At 31.2% G+C, this 17,114-nt stretch overlaps 2 protein-coding genes across 3 annotated transcripts; both read left to right on the top strand.

Moving 5' to 3' along the window:
- Positions 1-9,346: 9,346 nt before the first annotated feature.
- LOC107945956 (uncharacterized) lies at positions 9,347-11,366 on the top strand. The gene is made up of 2 exons (XM_016880128.2): positions 9,347-9,824; positions 10,281-11,366. Exons 1-2 carry the CDS (start codon positions 9,481-9,483, stop codon positions 10,933-10,935), a joined length of 999 nt encoding a protein of 332 aa, XP_016735617.1. The 5' UTR covers positions 9,347-9,480; the 3' UTR covers positions 10,936-11,366.
- Positions 11,367-13,496: 2,130 nt separating this feature from the next.
- On the top strand, positions 13,497-16,441 carry LOC107945957 (protein translocase subunit SecA). Of its 2 annotated transcripts, none has more exons than XM_041104609.1 (5): positions 13,497-13,800; positions 13,956-14,104; positions 14,303-14,464; positions 15,148-15,263; positions 16,103-16,441. In XM_041104609.1, the coding sequence occupies exons 1-5, from the start codon at positions 13,581-13,583 to the stop codon at positions 16,122-16,124; spliced, it is 669 nt and encodes a 222-aa protein (XP_040960543.1). In that variant the 5' UTR covers positions 13,497-13,580; the 3' UTR covers positions 16,125-16,441. The 2 variants fall into 2 exon arrangements, 1 of the variants encoding a protein (XP_040960543.1); XR_005920683.1 differs by lacking the exon at positions 16,103-16,441 and adding an exon at positions 14,972-15,077 and having other exon boundaries at positions 13,520-13,800; positions 15,148-15,262.
- The last annotated feature ends 673 nt before the right edge of the window (positions 16,442-17,114 follow it).

Here is a 17,114-nt window from a genome sequence, read left to right as displayed (position 1 = left end):
AAGAGAGCAATTAATCACATTAAATTAGCTTACTTTGGTCGGTGAAATATCATATAAAGAAAGATATAATTATAATTTAGCTTTGGTAAATAGATTACAAACTTTCACCCTAAAACATCATGAAGGGCATGAAAAGTGATGCTTGAAAGGTAAGGTATTTTAATGAAATTAATTACTTGCTTTTACAAGTTTTTTCAAGAACATCAGCATTTTTTTGAAAGCAAATGAGGAAAGCCTATTTTGAATGCTATTTGAAACTGAAAGTAATTACTTGCTTGTTTTAATGGCTGACTTTTTCCTTTGTATTATCATGGCCTATGTTCAAAACACATGCTCTTCAAATCCTATACTCGTCCCAATCAAGAACAAATCAAAATTTTCCAACAGACAAGGTCCAAAAGAACTAAAATAACAAATTCTATTGACTAACAAATCAAGAGCAAGGTCCAGCAGACTAAAATAACATTTCATCTTCCACAACAGTTTCATCTTATACTCACTAACAAACTAAAATAACATTTTCCAACAGACTATCAAAACAATGTCCAGAACAAACCAACAAAATCTTGTGATATTACTAGCAGAAAATACATAATTATGTTTAATAAATGATCCAAACACAATGTACTTTGATAAGTTCAAAAACCAACAATAGAACTTAATGACTGTAACAAGTTGATAAAAGGTAGTTGTAGGGAATTTTTGCAAAAATATTATTGCTTTTTAAAAAGTTCCGATGAAACATTAGAAGTTTGACTATAGAATTCAGAACTTTGGACCTACAATTAAACATAAACATATAGATAGCTTGGTTAGAAGAAAAAAATCATATTACACTGATTGGAAAATCTAACTCATCATTGCTTTTCTGTTTATCAAAGGCTGAAAATATCAAATTTTATTCGTAATTTACCACAAAGTAGTTATATACATATGACTCAAATTCATATCTTGCCCAAATTCATAGATTAAAACACAAAAAGAAAATAGAAATTCTTACTCATATCAAACATCCTATTCAATCAATAACAAGCTGTCAAATTCCAAAATGTTTAATATCTTAAAAAAATCATATTTCTGTTCATCCTAATTAACTATTTAGAAAAAATGGAATACATGAAAGACCTCTAAGTACCAGTATCAGTATCTTCACCCCTAAACCCCAAAGCCAGACTACACAAATTGCATCTAACAGCTTCTAGTTTCTCTGATCTGCACTCAGCATGAAATTCAATATTCTTAACATTATAAATTGTTTTGAACATTCGTTATCATCTAACATTTTCATCTTACCTATTTTTGCTACTTTCAGAGGACCAAATTACAACAGAACAAACAAACAAAAGAACTCGAACTGCAGAAATCTTACCTATTTTTGCTACTTTCAGAGGACCAAAAGAACTCAATGATCTTACCTATTTTTGCTACTCAGTTCAGGCACTTAAACAAACAAACATTGGAAGAAATCTCATTCGCGGTTTTGGAGATTAGAAAAGGACTCGAAAATTACAACAGAACAAACAGAAATCGAAGATTAGCAGAGAAGAGAGAAAAACTTCGAACGGCATGTATTTCTTAAGCCTAACCAACAACAGAAAACACATTTCAATTCAACATGCAATACAAACAGAATAAAATTGGCTAAAACTAACCTATTAGCAAATCGGGGCACAATGAAGAAGAACCTGAAAAAAGCAAAAGGGGAAACCGATTAGATAAAAACAATAGATCATATTTACCTCGAAAGTATTGGTTTTCATCTACAATAGCAAAGGATATTAATCTATCGGGAAACATAGACTAACCGATGACGCAAATCGACAGAAACTGTGAGCAAATCGGCCGAAATAGAAAAGAAAATAATCGGGGGAGCAAATCGGTAGAAAAGGGAAGAAAATAATACTGGGAAAAAACAATGAAACAAGGAAGCAATTCGGATGAAGGTGGGAAACGGAAGAGAAACAGAGGGGATCGATTAGGGGTAAAAGAGGGAAGGTTTAGGGTAGGGTCATCTAATCTGGGAAGAAGGGGGGAATAGAAATCGGTGCTTTTCACCGATTAGGGAAGTAAGGGGATACACGCGTATTAGCAATACGCTCAACCAAACGGCGTCTTAGATTGGTATTAGGTGGGCCCCACCGATTAGGGGTGTATTGGCTTAGCCAATACACCAAACCAAACAAGCTCTAAATTAACCATTCAATACATATAAAGTCTATATATTATATATTTCTTAAATAATTTAAACTATACTCATAATTTCAATATATTTAATTTATTATTCTCTCTTTTACAATTATATAAGAACATATTTAAAATATAAATTAAAAAAATAATTAATCTAAACCCTAAATCACTAACTCTTAACCCATAAAGTCTAACCCCTAACCCCTAACCTGACCCCTAAATCCCTAACTCTTAACCCATAAAGTCTAACCCCTAAACCTTAAATCCCAACCCTTAAACCTTTAAACCCCTAAACCCTAACCCGAATCTCTAACCCAAATCCCTAAACTAATTAAATAAGCTTATTTAATATATAAATTAAAAACACTAATTAATCTAAACCCTAACCCCTAACCTGAATACCTAACCCCTAAATCTTATTTAATATAAACTAAAACATACTAATTAATCTAAACCCTAACCTAACATTGAATCCATAAACCCTAAATCTCTAACTCTTAATCTCTAATATCTAACCCCTAAATCACGGCCCTTAAACCAGAATTCCTAATCCATAATCCCTAATTCCATAATCTATAAACCTTAAAATTGTAACTTCTAAACCAGCTTTAAATCTTAAATTAACCATATACCCTAAACCATATATATTAAACCCTAAACTATAATGATAATTAATTAAATATTTTAAAATTAATACTATCATATCTTTTACAATTATATATGAAATTATTTAATATATAAATTAAAAATCAATCAGTCATGTACCCCAAAAATTTTAAAATTATTTTAAATAATAATATTTTAATTTTTTCATTTTTAACAAATATTTTTCTATGTTTTTATTTCAAATTATTTCAAATTTATCCATTTTTAACAAATATTCAATTAAAAATAAATTGAATTTTAATTAATATAAATAAAAAAATTAAATAGTAAATAGACTAAAATATTTTTGAGCATTAGCGGCGCTTTTTCGAAAATGCCACTAAAGACCAGAGCATTAGCGGCACTTTTTTGAAAATGCCGCTAAAGACCAGAGCATTAGCGGCGCTTTTTCAAAAACACCGCTAAAGTCTCGAGCATTAGCGGCGCTTTTTCAAAAACGCCGCTAAAGACCAGAGCATTAGCGGTGCTTTTTCAAAAACGCCTCTAAAGACTAGAGCATTAGTGGCGCTTTTTCAAAAACGCCGCTAAAGACCAGAGCATTAGCAGCGCTTTTTCAAAAACACCGCTAAAGTCCCGAGCATTAGCGGCGCTTTTTCAAAAACACCTCTAAAGCCCCGAAAGGTCAAAAAACGACTCCGTTGGGCTTATGTTTTTTGCGGCGTTTTTCTAGAAAACGCCGCTAATGCTCATTTTTAGCGGTACTTTTCTTAAAGCGCCACTAATGCTCGATATTTAGTGGCGTTTTATGTAAAGCACCGTTAATGCTCGATTTTTAGCGGCGTTTTTTATCCAAACGCCACTAAAAATGTCGCGAAAAGCCTGTTTTGGTGTAGTGTTTCACTCTCCTTGTAACAGTCCGATTTCGACTCTAATTGGACATAGTGGTTTCGGGACCACAAGTCCGAGTCAAAAAAATATTTTTTAATATTATTTTGTGTGTTTATTTTGTGTGCCTTTGATTGTGTGAAATTTTCGTGTTTTAATTTCGTCGTTTAAGCGTCCGATTTAATAAAAGGGCTTAATCGCGTAAATAATGAAAATTTAAGGGTTAAATATAAAAGCACCTAATTGTTGTTGTCTTTTTAAATGAGAGGATTTATGATGCAATAAGCCATAAAGTAGATAGTGGGTGGCATATGACATAATTGACCTTAATATATATGTTATATATATTTATTATAATAAGGTTAATTTAGTCAATTGTTAAATTAAACATTATAATTAAAAATAAATGATGAAAAGATGAATGTTTTCATCTTTTCTTAGCCGAATGTTAAGCATGAAGAACCCAACTATGGTTTCGTAAGTTTCGGCACTTTCATAGCAAAATTAAGGTATGCTTTGGTTTTGGTTTTTGATAATTTTTACGTTTTTTATATCGTTGCTTTGAATACTTCAAAACCCATGTCTTAATTTTGTGAATTGTTGATGATTTTGAAATGTGCCATTGATGAATGCTTGAACGTTGTGATAATTGATGATAAAAAATGAAAGAAATGTGATAGATTAACATGTTTTGTTTTTGAATTTTTAGTGAATTTGAGAAATTAGAGCTAAATTGTGAAAATGAATTTTTTTGGGATTAAAATGTGAAATAAATGAAATGTGTGGATTTGTATAAAGATAAGGAATATTCGGCCCTAGCTTAGTGTGGGCAAATTTTGTGTATTTTGTGTTTTGTGCAAAAAGGACTAAATTACAAAAAGTGCAAAATGTTAGGGGCAAAATGGTACTTTTCCCATTTATGTATTTTTGGACTTAATTGAATGTTTTGATGAATAAAAAAGTTAAATTTGATTATGTTTAGATCAAGAAACGAAGAAAAAAGATTTGGATCGGGGGAAAACGAAAGTAATTGAATAGTCGATCGTGTTCGCTAATATCCGAGGTAAGTCGACTAGCTATTTAATGTTAATAATTCAATATAAATATAAATATATATATTTGTGTGTATGAATATCTACTGTATTTTTATGTTAAGGTATAAAAAAATACTTTGATTAATTAAGTTGATATATGGATGGCTTATATGTGTACACTTATATTCGGCTATATGAATATAAGTCTAATTAAGCTTTGGGGATTAAATGTAGTTAAGAATGGTGCATAGATGGGTATAATTATATATAGTATAGCTATATGTTTGAAACTTCATTTGGAAATATTTGATGATATGAGGGCTATAATTGCAAGAACAATTTTCGAATATGTATATGTATAATTAAGTATAATCTTTGAATTTGATTAGGGGTATATATTGTATATACTTTAATAATTTTGAATGAATGTCTCTGTGTGAATTGAAGAATATACATGTATATTTTCGTATAAGTTCTGAACATATTTCAAGGTTTAAATGTTAAGTATATTTATATATATGGAAATATCGAATAGGTAATAATATACATATATAGTTATTTCGTATAAGTGTAAGTATATGAGTTAAAATATAATGTATGAATTGTATATATATATGTGTGTGTGTGTTAGTTAATGTATATTTGAGTTTTATAAGTTAAAACAAATTGCATAGATTCTATATATATATATATTTAGCCGAATATATATATATGTTGAATTTTGTAAGTTGGATGAAATTTAATGGGTTACATATATGTTAGCCGAATGTATGTATTGAATTCGATAAGTTGAAATTAATCACATGAATTATATGTATGTTAGTTAATGTTTGCTTTGAGTTTTATAAGTTGAAGCTTATAATATAAAAGAAAATATATATAATATTCGAATGCAGGTATTGAGTTCTATGAGCTGAATTTAATGAGATGAACTATAGAGATGTTATTCAAATGTATGTTTGCTATGAAGATTGGAATAATAATTCGATTCTTGCTGAGATATGATTATTGAAATGATTTATATGAGATATAAAGAATATCTAGATTTTCTTATAAAGAATTTTGTGAAAGACCAATTTCATATCCTTGGTATTCAGGCTTGATGCCTAGCAGATGTAGTGCCGGTGAATTAATTCAGACTTTAAGTCTAGCAGGCTAAGTGTCGGTGATCTGAACCAGGTTATGAACCTAGCAGGCTAAGTGCCGGTGATCTGAATCAGGTTATAAACCTAGCAGGCTACGTGCTGGTGATCTGAATCAGGCTATAAGCCTAGCAGGCTAAGTGCCGGTGAATATGTTAAATTAAGTGATTATATGCATGTGATATATATAAATATATAAATGATTTTGGGTTATATATAATGAATAAGTATATGAATATTTATTTATATGTATTCGATGAGCTTATAAATGTTTGGATCTATGTGTTTAGTGAATAGGCACATATATTGGTTGATATGAAAATTGTTGAATATACATGTATGCAATCGGCACATGTGGATTAGAAGTATAAATGTGCATTTGATTCATGTAGTTGATAAGTAAAAATATAAGCTTTTGACATATGTATTTGAAAGATCATAGATATGCATTCATGAAATGCAAATGATAAGTATATTTGAAATTTGTATATGCAATTAATGATTATGTATGTAACTTGATTATAAGCATATAATGATTATACATATGTTCGTTTATATGTATTTTAGATATGCTATAAACTTACTAAGCTATAAAAGCTTACTTTGATTGTTTTTGTCCATTTGTTTTATAGATTTTGGAGACACGTTACGAGCTTGGGGATCATCAGCATAGTTTATCACACTATCGACTTCTTTTGGTATTTTGTTAAAAATTTAAACTCGATCTTATGGCATGTATAGGCTTGAGTATGTTTTTGGTTAGTTTTGGATCGTAAAATATAAATAGCCATGCAAAAATGATTTAAATTCCATGTTTGTGATCAGTTTGGTTTTAAAAAAAAATGGTTGTGTTTGTTTGGTAATGCCTCGTAACCCTAATTCAGCGACGGATATGGGTTAGGGGTGTTACACTCCTGGTCCCGATCAACAACCCCTAAGGTACACATTTCCTTCATGTGGCCATACCGACCACAAGAGAAACAAATGGTCGACAGCGCTTCATATTCCACACATTGCACAGCTCCATCCACCATGACCTGCGAAACCAATGGCTTATCAAGGTTAAGGAAAACAACCATACGGGTAAAGTGGCCCCTTTTTCCAGTGTCTGTTTATAGATCTAATTTAACCACCGAGCCAATCAGACCCCCAATTGCTTCGATAATCTATTTCTTGTACATGAAACCTGGGAGGCCCGATAGCCTGATCCAAACCATCACCAAACTTGGCTATGGTTGACTAGGATAGAAATCCGTAGTCCAGGGTTACACAGTCAGATACTGACCATAAATAATCCAAGGTCCCTTAGTTAAAACCCTGACGTAGTCTTCACCAGATTGAAACCTAGCCAAAAAATAACCATTGTTTATATCCATTAATTGAAAAGGCTCTTCTGGTTTCCAAATACTACTAACCTGATTGAAAAGCACAACATAACCAATGCTACACCTCAAAAGTTTCAGGACAACCGTCTTTTCCATATCTTTAATAAGGATTTGTTTAATACGATCTGAAAAGTCTATGGATGAGATGCCATTAACAAAATATCTTCTCACATCATCTTCCAAAAGTTCAAAATCCCCTTCACTTTCACTAGTAGAACCACCACTTATCTTACCAGGACTGGATGAATCAACACCCAAAAGTTTGTCCTTCTAGGGCGGGATCGGAGACAAAGCCTGAGTCTGATCAAGATCCACTGCCAAGTCCGAAACCAACTCTCTAGAACCCTATTTAAACCTCACTTTTTTTAGTATTCCAATCTTCAAGTGACCGGGATTCTTCAATATCACCGATGGGAGCACTCATTCTTTAACCTAATTGTTTAATAATTTAAAAGTTTATAAGTTTATAATTTATTTAATAAGTCCAAACTAATAACACCAATAAAAAAAAATTATCATTTTAACAACAATAACTAATCATATTATCCATTTTGACTTATTAATAGCATTATAAAAATAAAAGACCAAATCATGTTAAATAAAGTAGAAGCATTGACTTTGAAATTTTAACAGAGGAACTAAAACCAAAACCAAAACCAAAATTAGACCGCAGCTAATAAATATTTGTAAGAAAGTGACCATGACGAGGAGAATATTGTAATTTGAATGGGTTAAATTGTAGAGTCTCCCGCATCCTTGTATAAGGAACCAAGAACATCGAATCTTTGCACAACCCCGACAACAATATTTTCTTATAACAAATACTTCATCGAATATATGATTAGGCTTAATTCACTATTTAGCACTTGTAGTATACCTATTTTTCTATTTTGATATTTAAATTTTTTGTGTTTCAATTTGGTACTTGAAGTATTAATTTCCTTTATTTTTGGTCCATTTTGTAACGGCTATTAAAAAAAATCTATTATGCCATTGAAAAGTACCATGTAGCTTGTTTTTGACCAATGAAAAAAAGTCACATGTCAATTAGATTTATTTAAATAAAATTATTAAATTAAAATTAAAATAGAAAATTAAAATATTAAATATTTAAATATTAAAAAATATTGTTGACTTTGATTGATCGTTAATTAATGTTGACCAACCATTGACCAGCATTGACCAACCATTAATCGGGCGTTAACCTACCACTTGGCACTATTAGAATTATTAAATTAAAATTAAAATAGAATATTATAATATTAAATATTTAAATATTAAAAAATATTGTTGGTTTTGATAGATCGTTGATCAATGTTGACCAACCATTAATTGGGCGTTGACCTACTACTTGGCACTATTAGAATATGTCAAATGTCTTTTTTTTTAAATTTTAATAGTATATATTATATTGATTAAAAATGTACAAGAATCATATATAATATATAATTTTTTTAAAAAAATATTAATTTTTTATTAAATTCTAAAATATATAATTATAAATTTTAAAAAGTCACAATAATATATAAAAATTAAAAATTGTTATAAAAAATTAAAAATATTTAAATTTCAAATAATTGAAAAATAATCCTTGAAATTTAAATACCTTTTTAGAATTTTATAAAAAATTATCTTTAAGCTTTTTTTAAATATTTGTTTTATAATTTTATAAATTTTTTTACATATTTTGTAATAATATTATTAATTTCAACTAATATTTTTCAATTATTGTATTTTTTTGTAAATTTTATTTTTATGTATAATTTTCTGAATTTTTATATATTTATTTTCATTTTTCATATTTTTAATGTGTATATACATTTAATAAAGAAAATATTTATTTTTTTTACATAAAGCTATCACATGGTGCTTTGTGATTAACTATCAAATTTTTTTTAATGTCAATCAGAAAATGGACTCGAATATATAACGGACGCATACTGTAGGTACTAAATTGAGAAGTGATTAATATTTTAAGTACCAAATTGAGACAAAAAAGTTTAGATGTCAAAATGGAAAAGTGAATATACTTCAGGGGCCAAATCGTGAATTAAGCCATAGGATTATTGTGAGAAGAATAAAAGGAAAGCAAAGGAGTTGAGAAAACGACGTCGATTTAACTTCACCATCAAAACGACACTGTCTTCGACCTCGACAACAACCGTCTTCCACTTTAAACAAATAAATTAAGGGAAAAAAATCTCCAATCTCCAGAAACTCTCAGCGGAGGAGAAATCACAAATGGCGTCATCGTCGCAAAAAGGAATAGTGATAACAATTCCAGTTCTAGTTCTCTCTGTCTCTGCCGCCGCTATCTTCTTATTTTTCCTCTTATCTTCCCTCTCTTCTTCTCCTTGCACTTGCCCTCCCTCGATCCCCGATTCCACCTTTACCACCACCGCCGCCGTCGTAACCGGTGGTACTGTGGTGGAGGAAGTTGTGGATCGGAGAATCTCAGTGAGCAGAGATGATATAGAGTGGGTGAAAGATCAGATCCGAGCTAATGGATTACATATGCAAGATAATGTGCTTCGTAAAGGGATCAATCCTCGCACTCGGGCTCAGCAATTGGAAGATCTCAACAAGTAAATCTCGAACTGGTTCATTTTCTTTTCAAGCTTCCGATTATCAATTGCTGTGTCTTTTATGTTTTTCTCTCTCAAAATAAGCTGAAATAGATAAAATAGATGGATTAACAAAGGATATTAACTGAAACAGTAGTGAATATAAATTTACTTCAAATACAGTTTAATTAATTTTTATTTGTTTAGATTGCAAAATGAATAACAATTAGAGAAATGAGAAAATCGACATTTTTACAGCAATGAAGTTCTGGTTCCTATTTTATTTACAAAGGTGTTGTTACTCAAATGTTTGCTTTTGGGAGTAGAAAGCAGTTCAAAATTTAGTTTAGCATTTTGTGAATAAAAAATTGCATGATTTTATTCTATTAATCGAACAGTTACTATATTTGGTTTTTAGTGTCTGTGTGCGTGTGTGTGCTTTTTCAAATTAGTGATCAAACTTTCTGCAATGTTCAGCTTTAAGGGTATTTCACACTATGGAGGATCTGAGGCTAACAACCACACTGCTCTTCCATGCCCGGGTGAGCTTCTTGTTGAGGAGCACCATAGTAATTATGGGGAGCCATGGGCTGGAGGTCGGGATGTCTTCGAGTTCCTTGCTGAATCTAGCCTTCTAACGGCTAATTCCCATGTACTTGAGATCGGCTGTGGAACACTTCGTGTGGGATTGCATTTTATCCGGTATCTTAAACCGGAGCATTTCCATTGTCTTGAAAGGGACGAGCTTTCCTTAATGGCTGCATTTAGGTATGAGCTTCCTTCACAAGGGCTTTTACATAAGCGACCTTTAATTGTTCGTGGGGAGGATATGGATTTCGCAAAGTTTGGATCCGATGTTATGTATGATTTGATATATGCTAGTGCTGTTTTTCTTCATATGCCGGATAAGCTTGTGTGGGTTGGACTTGAGAGGTTAGTGAGTAGGTTGAAGCCTTACGATGGGCGCATATTTGTTTCGCATAACATAAAATTTTGTTCGCGATTGGGAGGGGATGAATGCACAAAAAGGCTTGGGAGTTTAGGGATTGAGTATCTTGGGAAGCATACACATGACAGTTTACTCTTTAATCACTATGAGATTTGGTTTGAGTTTAGGCGGTCTAAAGCTTAGATGGTCCGATATTATTTCTGGGATTTGTTATTTGTAATTCAAGAAGCCAGAAGTGAAGATACAGATGATGCATACGGGCTCATTGATCAATTCCACGATTCTCTTGGAAGGTTAAGGCTGTTGTACCATTGATCAATGGATATGAAAGTGAAGGGGGCTTTAATCACTAAGAGATTTTTGTTTGAATAGATGATCTGTTTGTGCAGTAACATTAATGTAGTTATTCAAGCTGAATAGAACAGTTCGAAAACTAAAGCTTTCTTGCACTTTAATGGCTGTCAATTGATGTAGTAGGTTAGCTAGTTGGAATTTGAACATTTGTTGCTACGCAATTTGCTGTGTGAATTGATGCATAGTTTCCTATGGTAAACATTATTTGAACAATTTCATCAGTTTGTTCATTCATTCCAATATAACTATTTAAAAACAAATGAGGACCTCTCCATTTCTTGTCTTTTTTTTTTCTTTTCAATAATAGATATTCTCCTTTTACTCAAATTTGGCAATATTGTCAGATCCACTCTCCATTTTTGCACATCCTGATTATGAATTTAAAAAGAAACTTGAGATTGAATTTTCTTATTATTTTTTTAAATTCTAATCTAACTATTTCGATCATTAATATTTTCTGTTAATAATACACTTATATACAATCATAAATCATTATTGGCTCATTCCATGCACAAAGTCTGGGAGTTTTGATTTGTTGGGAGATTAGAAAGCAAGGAATCTGGCAACATGAGCTGAGTGGCTTTCATCAAATCAATTTAAAGGAAGGTTTGGGTTACCATTGTACGAGATCACTTGGAACGTGTAATAGGAGAGACCAATGCACTAGAGAATGCTAGCTCAATTCTAGTGGCTGAATAGTGAATCCTTAGCGACTAGGCTTGGTTCTAAATTGATTGCGCAGAATGGTTGAGAGAAAGTCATCAAACGAATCGGATGATCGAAGCATCATTCACAATTTGGTTCTAACTTGTCTCATGGGATTACTCCATAATAACTCGAGAATGAAGTGATTATTCCAGATCTAACAATACAGAATGTATTACATTAATGAATGAGATTAGTGTTTATCTATAAAATGAGAGTCTTAAAATATTTAAACTATATATATTTTTATCTTTAGGATTTACAATAATTATCCTAGTAAAAATATAAGTTACAGAGTGTATATTTTAACTAGGATCCAAGTAGTCGAGTCTTGAGTTTCTTCCAAGTGATGAGTCAATTTTGTCAAGCCAAATGACCCTAAGAAAATATAAAGGGTCTAACATGTGTGCATCAATTGCAGACTCCTTTGCGCTGTTCATGACATTTGAACAAAAAATTTTAAAATTTTTGAGATTTTTAAAATGTTAGTATTATAGAATTCATCAATTCTAGATGGAAGATTTATAATTGTTTTGTTAGGATAAATAATTGATTTAGAAAAGAAATAAAGTTAATGAAATTTTACAAATAAAAAAATTATAAAAGAAGAATAGTTATATTAATAATAAATAATATAAAAAAGATTCAATATAGATATTATTATATTTGTAAAAAAATTATCAATAGTTTTAATAAAATAAAATTTTAAATATATATTATATTAAATAAAAATAATTTTTGAAGTTTAAATTTTTATCTTATCCTTTTAAAAAAATTATGGTACCAAAAGGAATATTTTATAATTTTTTATAACTTTTATTAATTTTTATTTTTTATCATTTTCACCACATGTAACGTTGTGTAACTTTAACGGTCAACAATTAAAGTTAATGGTTAAAATGCTTTTTCTTTTTATCTATTTTATAATTATTTTTCAAATTTTTAATATTTTTAATGTTTTTCTATTAAAATTTAATATTTAATATTTTTTATTTTTTGCCACAGGCCACGTCGTGGTTGTGACACATGATGACTTTAATTAAAAAAAATTAGGAACAATTAACTTTAACGGTCAGCTGTTAAAGTTAACGGTTAAAGGGTTTTTTATGCATTTTGACAATTGAAGTACCCAATTGAATGTAAAAAAAAAAAGGCAAGGGCTTAATTGCTTTGTTTGAAAAAATTTGAGGGCTTTTTAATGCATTTTGAAAGTTCAAGTATCTAATTGAGTGAAAAAGAAGAGTAAGTGCTTAATTGCTTTTTTTGAAAAGTTTGATGACTTTTTACACCCTTAAGCCTTTTTTAAAATTATATTTTTCAATTTTTTTTCAAAATATTTAATAAATTTAAATTTTTAAAAATTCTATTTATTTTTAAAATTTTCAAATTTCAAAAAATTTGGAATTTTTTTTAGATTTTCATGATTTTTTAATTTTTAACAATCTTAAGGGAAATTACCAATTTCGCTACGTGAGCCTGATATGTCATGTGACAAAATTAATGGAAGTCAATGGAGTACATAGAAATTAATTTTCCGAGCCTTACTTGATTTCTTATGTTCGATTAATGGTTGAATTGAGTGTTATTTTTAATTGAGGGTTCAATTGATTATGAAATTATTTTACAGGGACTTTTTGATATATTAAACCTAAAAGAATTAAATTTCTAACTCTACTAAAGTAATCCAAAATTTATTTTATTCAGAACGCGGTGTTTTTCATTGATAAACCTGGGAAACTTAGCAGAACTTCCCATTTTTTCCAGAAACAATGCTTTCTTCTAGATTCGTAAACAGCATTTCCAAGAGAAGCTTCATTTCTTCTGGATACAGTTACCCCGAACGTCACTTGATTTTATCACAGCACCGTCCGATCTTCACCACGTCACCTGTCCACTCCTCATGGATGGACTCGATCAAAGAGGTCTTCACCGGCAAGAAGACCTCTCCAGATGATCATGTAACTAGTGCCGAATCCTTCACTCTCCTCCGTGAGTCATCTTCTGACCAATACTTTCACTTTAGCTCATTTACCTGGGTTTCATTTAGTTGTAGTTCCGTTTTTTTTTTACTACTATTGATTCACATTTTTGTTTTTGAAATTTTAAAATTAATTTGCTAATACTACTTAATGTTATTACTTTAGGATTTGCCGATGAACTGAAGAATGCTAGAAATGTAGGGAAATTTAAGCAATACATAGTTGGTAGAACCAGCGAGGCTACGTTTGAGGATGTTTTTGAGAAAAAATTAGCCATCGTTAGGTATCTTGGAGGTTGTGATCCGACCGGCGAGGTTGTTTTCTAGTTTTCCTCAAATTTATTTTTATGAATTTTCTTCTTTTTTTTTGCTTTATTATATTATGTTAAATGTGTTCTCATTTGAGTGGCGAATTTGTTGGTTGTTATTGATGTTGATTTTATTTACGTTTATGGTTGGAGCCCTGCGGGTGAATTCGCTGATTGTGGATTTAGATTTTGACTTTTTTTTTAGAATCTCCAACTGAGTCAAAAGAAAGAAGCTGCAAAACAGTGTGATTGTACCTTATTAGATGTTGAGAATGCGCTTGCGAAGTTCACATGGGCTAAAGAAGTTCATAAGAAGATGGTTAAGCTGAAAGAGGAAGGCAAACCGATGCCAAAGAACTTTGCTGAGGTAGGTTCACCACTGGTTTTTTTCAGTTATGTTTTTGCTGATCATATGTTGAATGATTAAAATGTATGAGCTAGTGTCTTTATGCTTATCGCTCAATTTGTCTGATCTTAAATTCTCTAAGTTAATGTATCTTTGTCTTTTGGCTGCTGCTCGGTGAATATGATGTTGAATGTAGGATGAGCTATTTGAAAGATAAGTAAGATATTTGTCTAAGAGGGTAGGGGAGTTAGTTATGCATATTATTTGAATCAAAATGATGATTGTATATCTTGTTGTTCAGACTATGGTTTGAGTGTCTGATATATATGTTTGACACGGGTGTGTTATGTTCATTTTTTGTCCAAGTTTTTTAATGTATTTGGAGGATTTTTAGAGGATTATTCCCTATATTCATTCTGGTCCCAGACTTGCATCAAACATGGATGCATAAAGGAAAAGAAAGAGTCGAACTAACATAGAGTTACAGATGTTGCTGATCTGCATTATGCTTTTTTGGTTCAATCCCAGATTGCTTAAAAGACTGAGATGGCCGCCTTCATTCATCTTCAGTTGCTGAAATTCGCATTTGAGTTCGGATGAATGTTTCTCCCACAGTTTAAAACATCAATGACAAGTATTAGTTTATGCATCCCTCTCTTTCACCATTGGAAATGTCATTCGTTTTACTTTTTTCTCTTTTGCAGGTGCAAAAGCTAATGGGTTCAACACCATTGGATCTTGCCAAGTTTAACATGGCAAAGAGTGGAGAAATGAGCCGTAATGCTCCTTGTCCATGTGGTTCCCAGAAGAGATACAAAAGGTACTTTGGCACACTATTTCTTTCTCTTTTGGGCTATAAAATTTTAATCTCTAGGCTTTTATAATCAGGGTTTGTCAGATAAGTCACTTAAATCAGAATTACATAATTTATGTATATTTTCTGCTGCAATTTTGAACCTTACCTAGCTGTTTTCAAGCAAATTATATTTCATCGGAAGATGAATTTCTAAAACCTTTTGGATGTTCATTTTTGCTCTCTAGATATGTGAATTTGCCTTTTCCCAGTTAAGTTGTCTTCTCCTCCGCAGCCTTTCTCTTCCAGTCAAGAGGCTCATGTTCACAAATTCTTTCAAAGCAGACATTGTTAAGTGTTCTTTCCTACCAGAGATCAGGCTTTAAGTCTGAAATTTGTCTAGCTTTCTTCTTACTCAACAATGATATAAGGCCTAGCTGACTATAGCAACAACGGAGTAGGAAGTTTCAGCACCATATTAATAGTATTCTTCCTTATGCTCAAATTATGATCAGCCTGAGCAATGTCTTTTTAGATGGATTCTACCCTAACCTGTACCATATTTGTCTTGTCCTCCATCTTCTGAAGTTAGTATCCTCCATTAAGTTTCCATATCGGTATATCTACGGATCCGACTATCATTTTATCCTCCACCAGGACTATACTCAAACCTTCCCTGAGATACACTTATTTTTTATCCTATCCGAACTCATATGTGTATCCATATTTGAATGCAACACTCACCCTCAAGCTCTAGTAACATGGTTAATATCATCCAGATTCTGGAATACTTTGTATAAATTCTCACAACTTGTTCTTAAATCTTATTAACATGTGTACTTTCTGATTCTTTTTGTTATGAGAAGGTGCTGTGGTAAGGATCCGTAGATTCAAAGAGAAAAGGGATGAGAAGTGAACCATACACTAATCTTGGGCTTAGCTTTGCACAAATCCTCAATGAACTGGTATAAAGCATCTCCATGCAGTTGCTGATGACATTATTCTACGATTCACTTGGAAGTTAATGTTCTCAGTTGGATAACTTTGCCTTTGTTGAAAGATTTTGCATAGGGACAGGTGTTCAAATGTGTCTATAGGGTTGGCCGGGTCGAAGTTTGAATTTTTTGTTTGCTTATTCATGCTCGGTTGGGCTGTTTGTTTCACTGTTTTTGAAATATTAATATATTTATTTTATTTTTTTGTTACCTGATCAAGCAAGTTTTATAAAGAAATAATATCATTGCAAGTAGACTTAAGGGAAACTAAATATAAGCCTAAACTTGGAGGCTGCAATAGCCCAGCGATCTGTGTTGCTGTGAGTAGCTCATAACCTGGACGCAGTGCTTAAGAGATTTTATGTCCTCAACTACGGTATGTTTTTCCAGTGCCAGCGTTGTTCCCTTCAAGTAGCACAATTTGTTTATCTTCTTTCATACGAAGTTTCGCTTTGTGAGCTAGTTTCGTTTTGATACTTATATGTTGTTGGGGTCTACTTTAGTATCTAACTTTCTATTTTGACTATGAATTTAGATTCAGTCCAAATTTAATGATGTGACACAATCTTAAAGTGTTACGTCAATAAAATTTTATATATTTCAAGTTCAAGGATTAAAATACACCTAATTGTCAAGTTCAATTATTAAAGTGGACAAAAAATATATAAGTACCAAAATAAACTTAATTGTCAAGTCAAAATTTCGTGTATAAAATTGTACAAAATCAAAGTTTATGTATACCGTTACACATTAAACCATAGTTCATGTATAGTTTTGAGACTTATCCCTGAACCTTTTATTTAATATATTCTTAATTTTGTCTTTTAAAATTATCCATCACAAGTAGAGTTGAGCAAATAAAACTAAAAAACCGAAAACGAAT

This window comes from Gossypium hirsutum, chromosome D11, assembly GCF_007990345.1.
Source record: "Gossypium hirsutum isolate 1008001.06 chromosome D11, Gossypium_hirsutum_v2.1, whole genome shotgun sequence".
Taxonomy (NCBI): Eukaryota; Viridiplantae; Streptophyta; class Magnoliopsida; order Malvales; family Malvaceae; genus Gossypium; species Gossypium hirsutum.
The sequence above is the reverse complement of the archived record's forward strand: the minus strand, read 5'-3'. Positions and strand labels throughout refer to the sequence as shown.

Coding starts and splice junctions, on each gene's coding strand:
- LOC107945957 (XM_041104609.1), top strand. CDS start 13,581: ATGCTTTCTTCTAGATTCGTAAACAGCATTTCCAAGAGAAGCTTCATT. Junction 14,105..14,302: donor GTTGTGATCCGACCGGCGAG/GTTGTTTTCTAG, acceptor CTTTTTTTTTAG/AATCTCCAACTGAGTCAAAA. Junction 15,264..16,102: donor TCCCAGAAGAGATACAAAAG/GTACTTTGGCAC, acceptor TGTTATGAGAAG/GTGCTGTGGTAAGGATCCGT.
- LOC107945956 (XM_016880128.2), top strand. CDS start 9,481: ATGGCGTCATCGTCGCAAAAAGGAATAGTGATAACAATTCCAGTTCTA. Junction 9,825..10,280: donor CAATTGGAAGATCTCAACAA/GTAAATCTCGAA, acceptor TGCAATGTTCAG/CTTTAAGGGTATTTCACACT.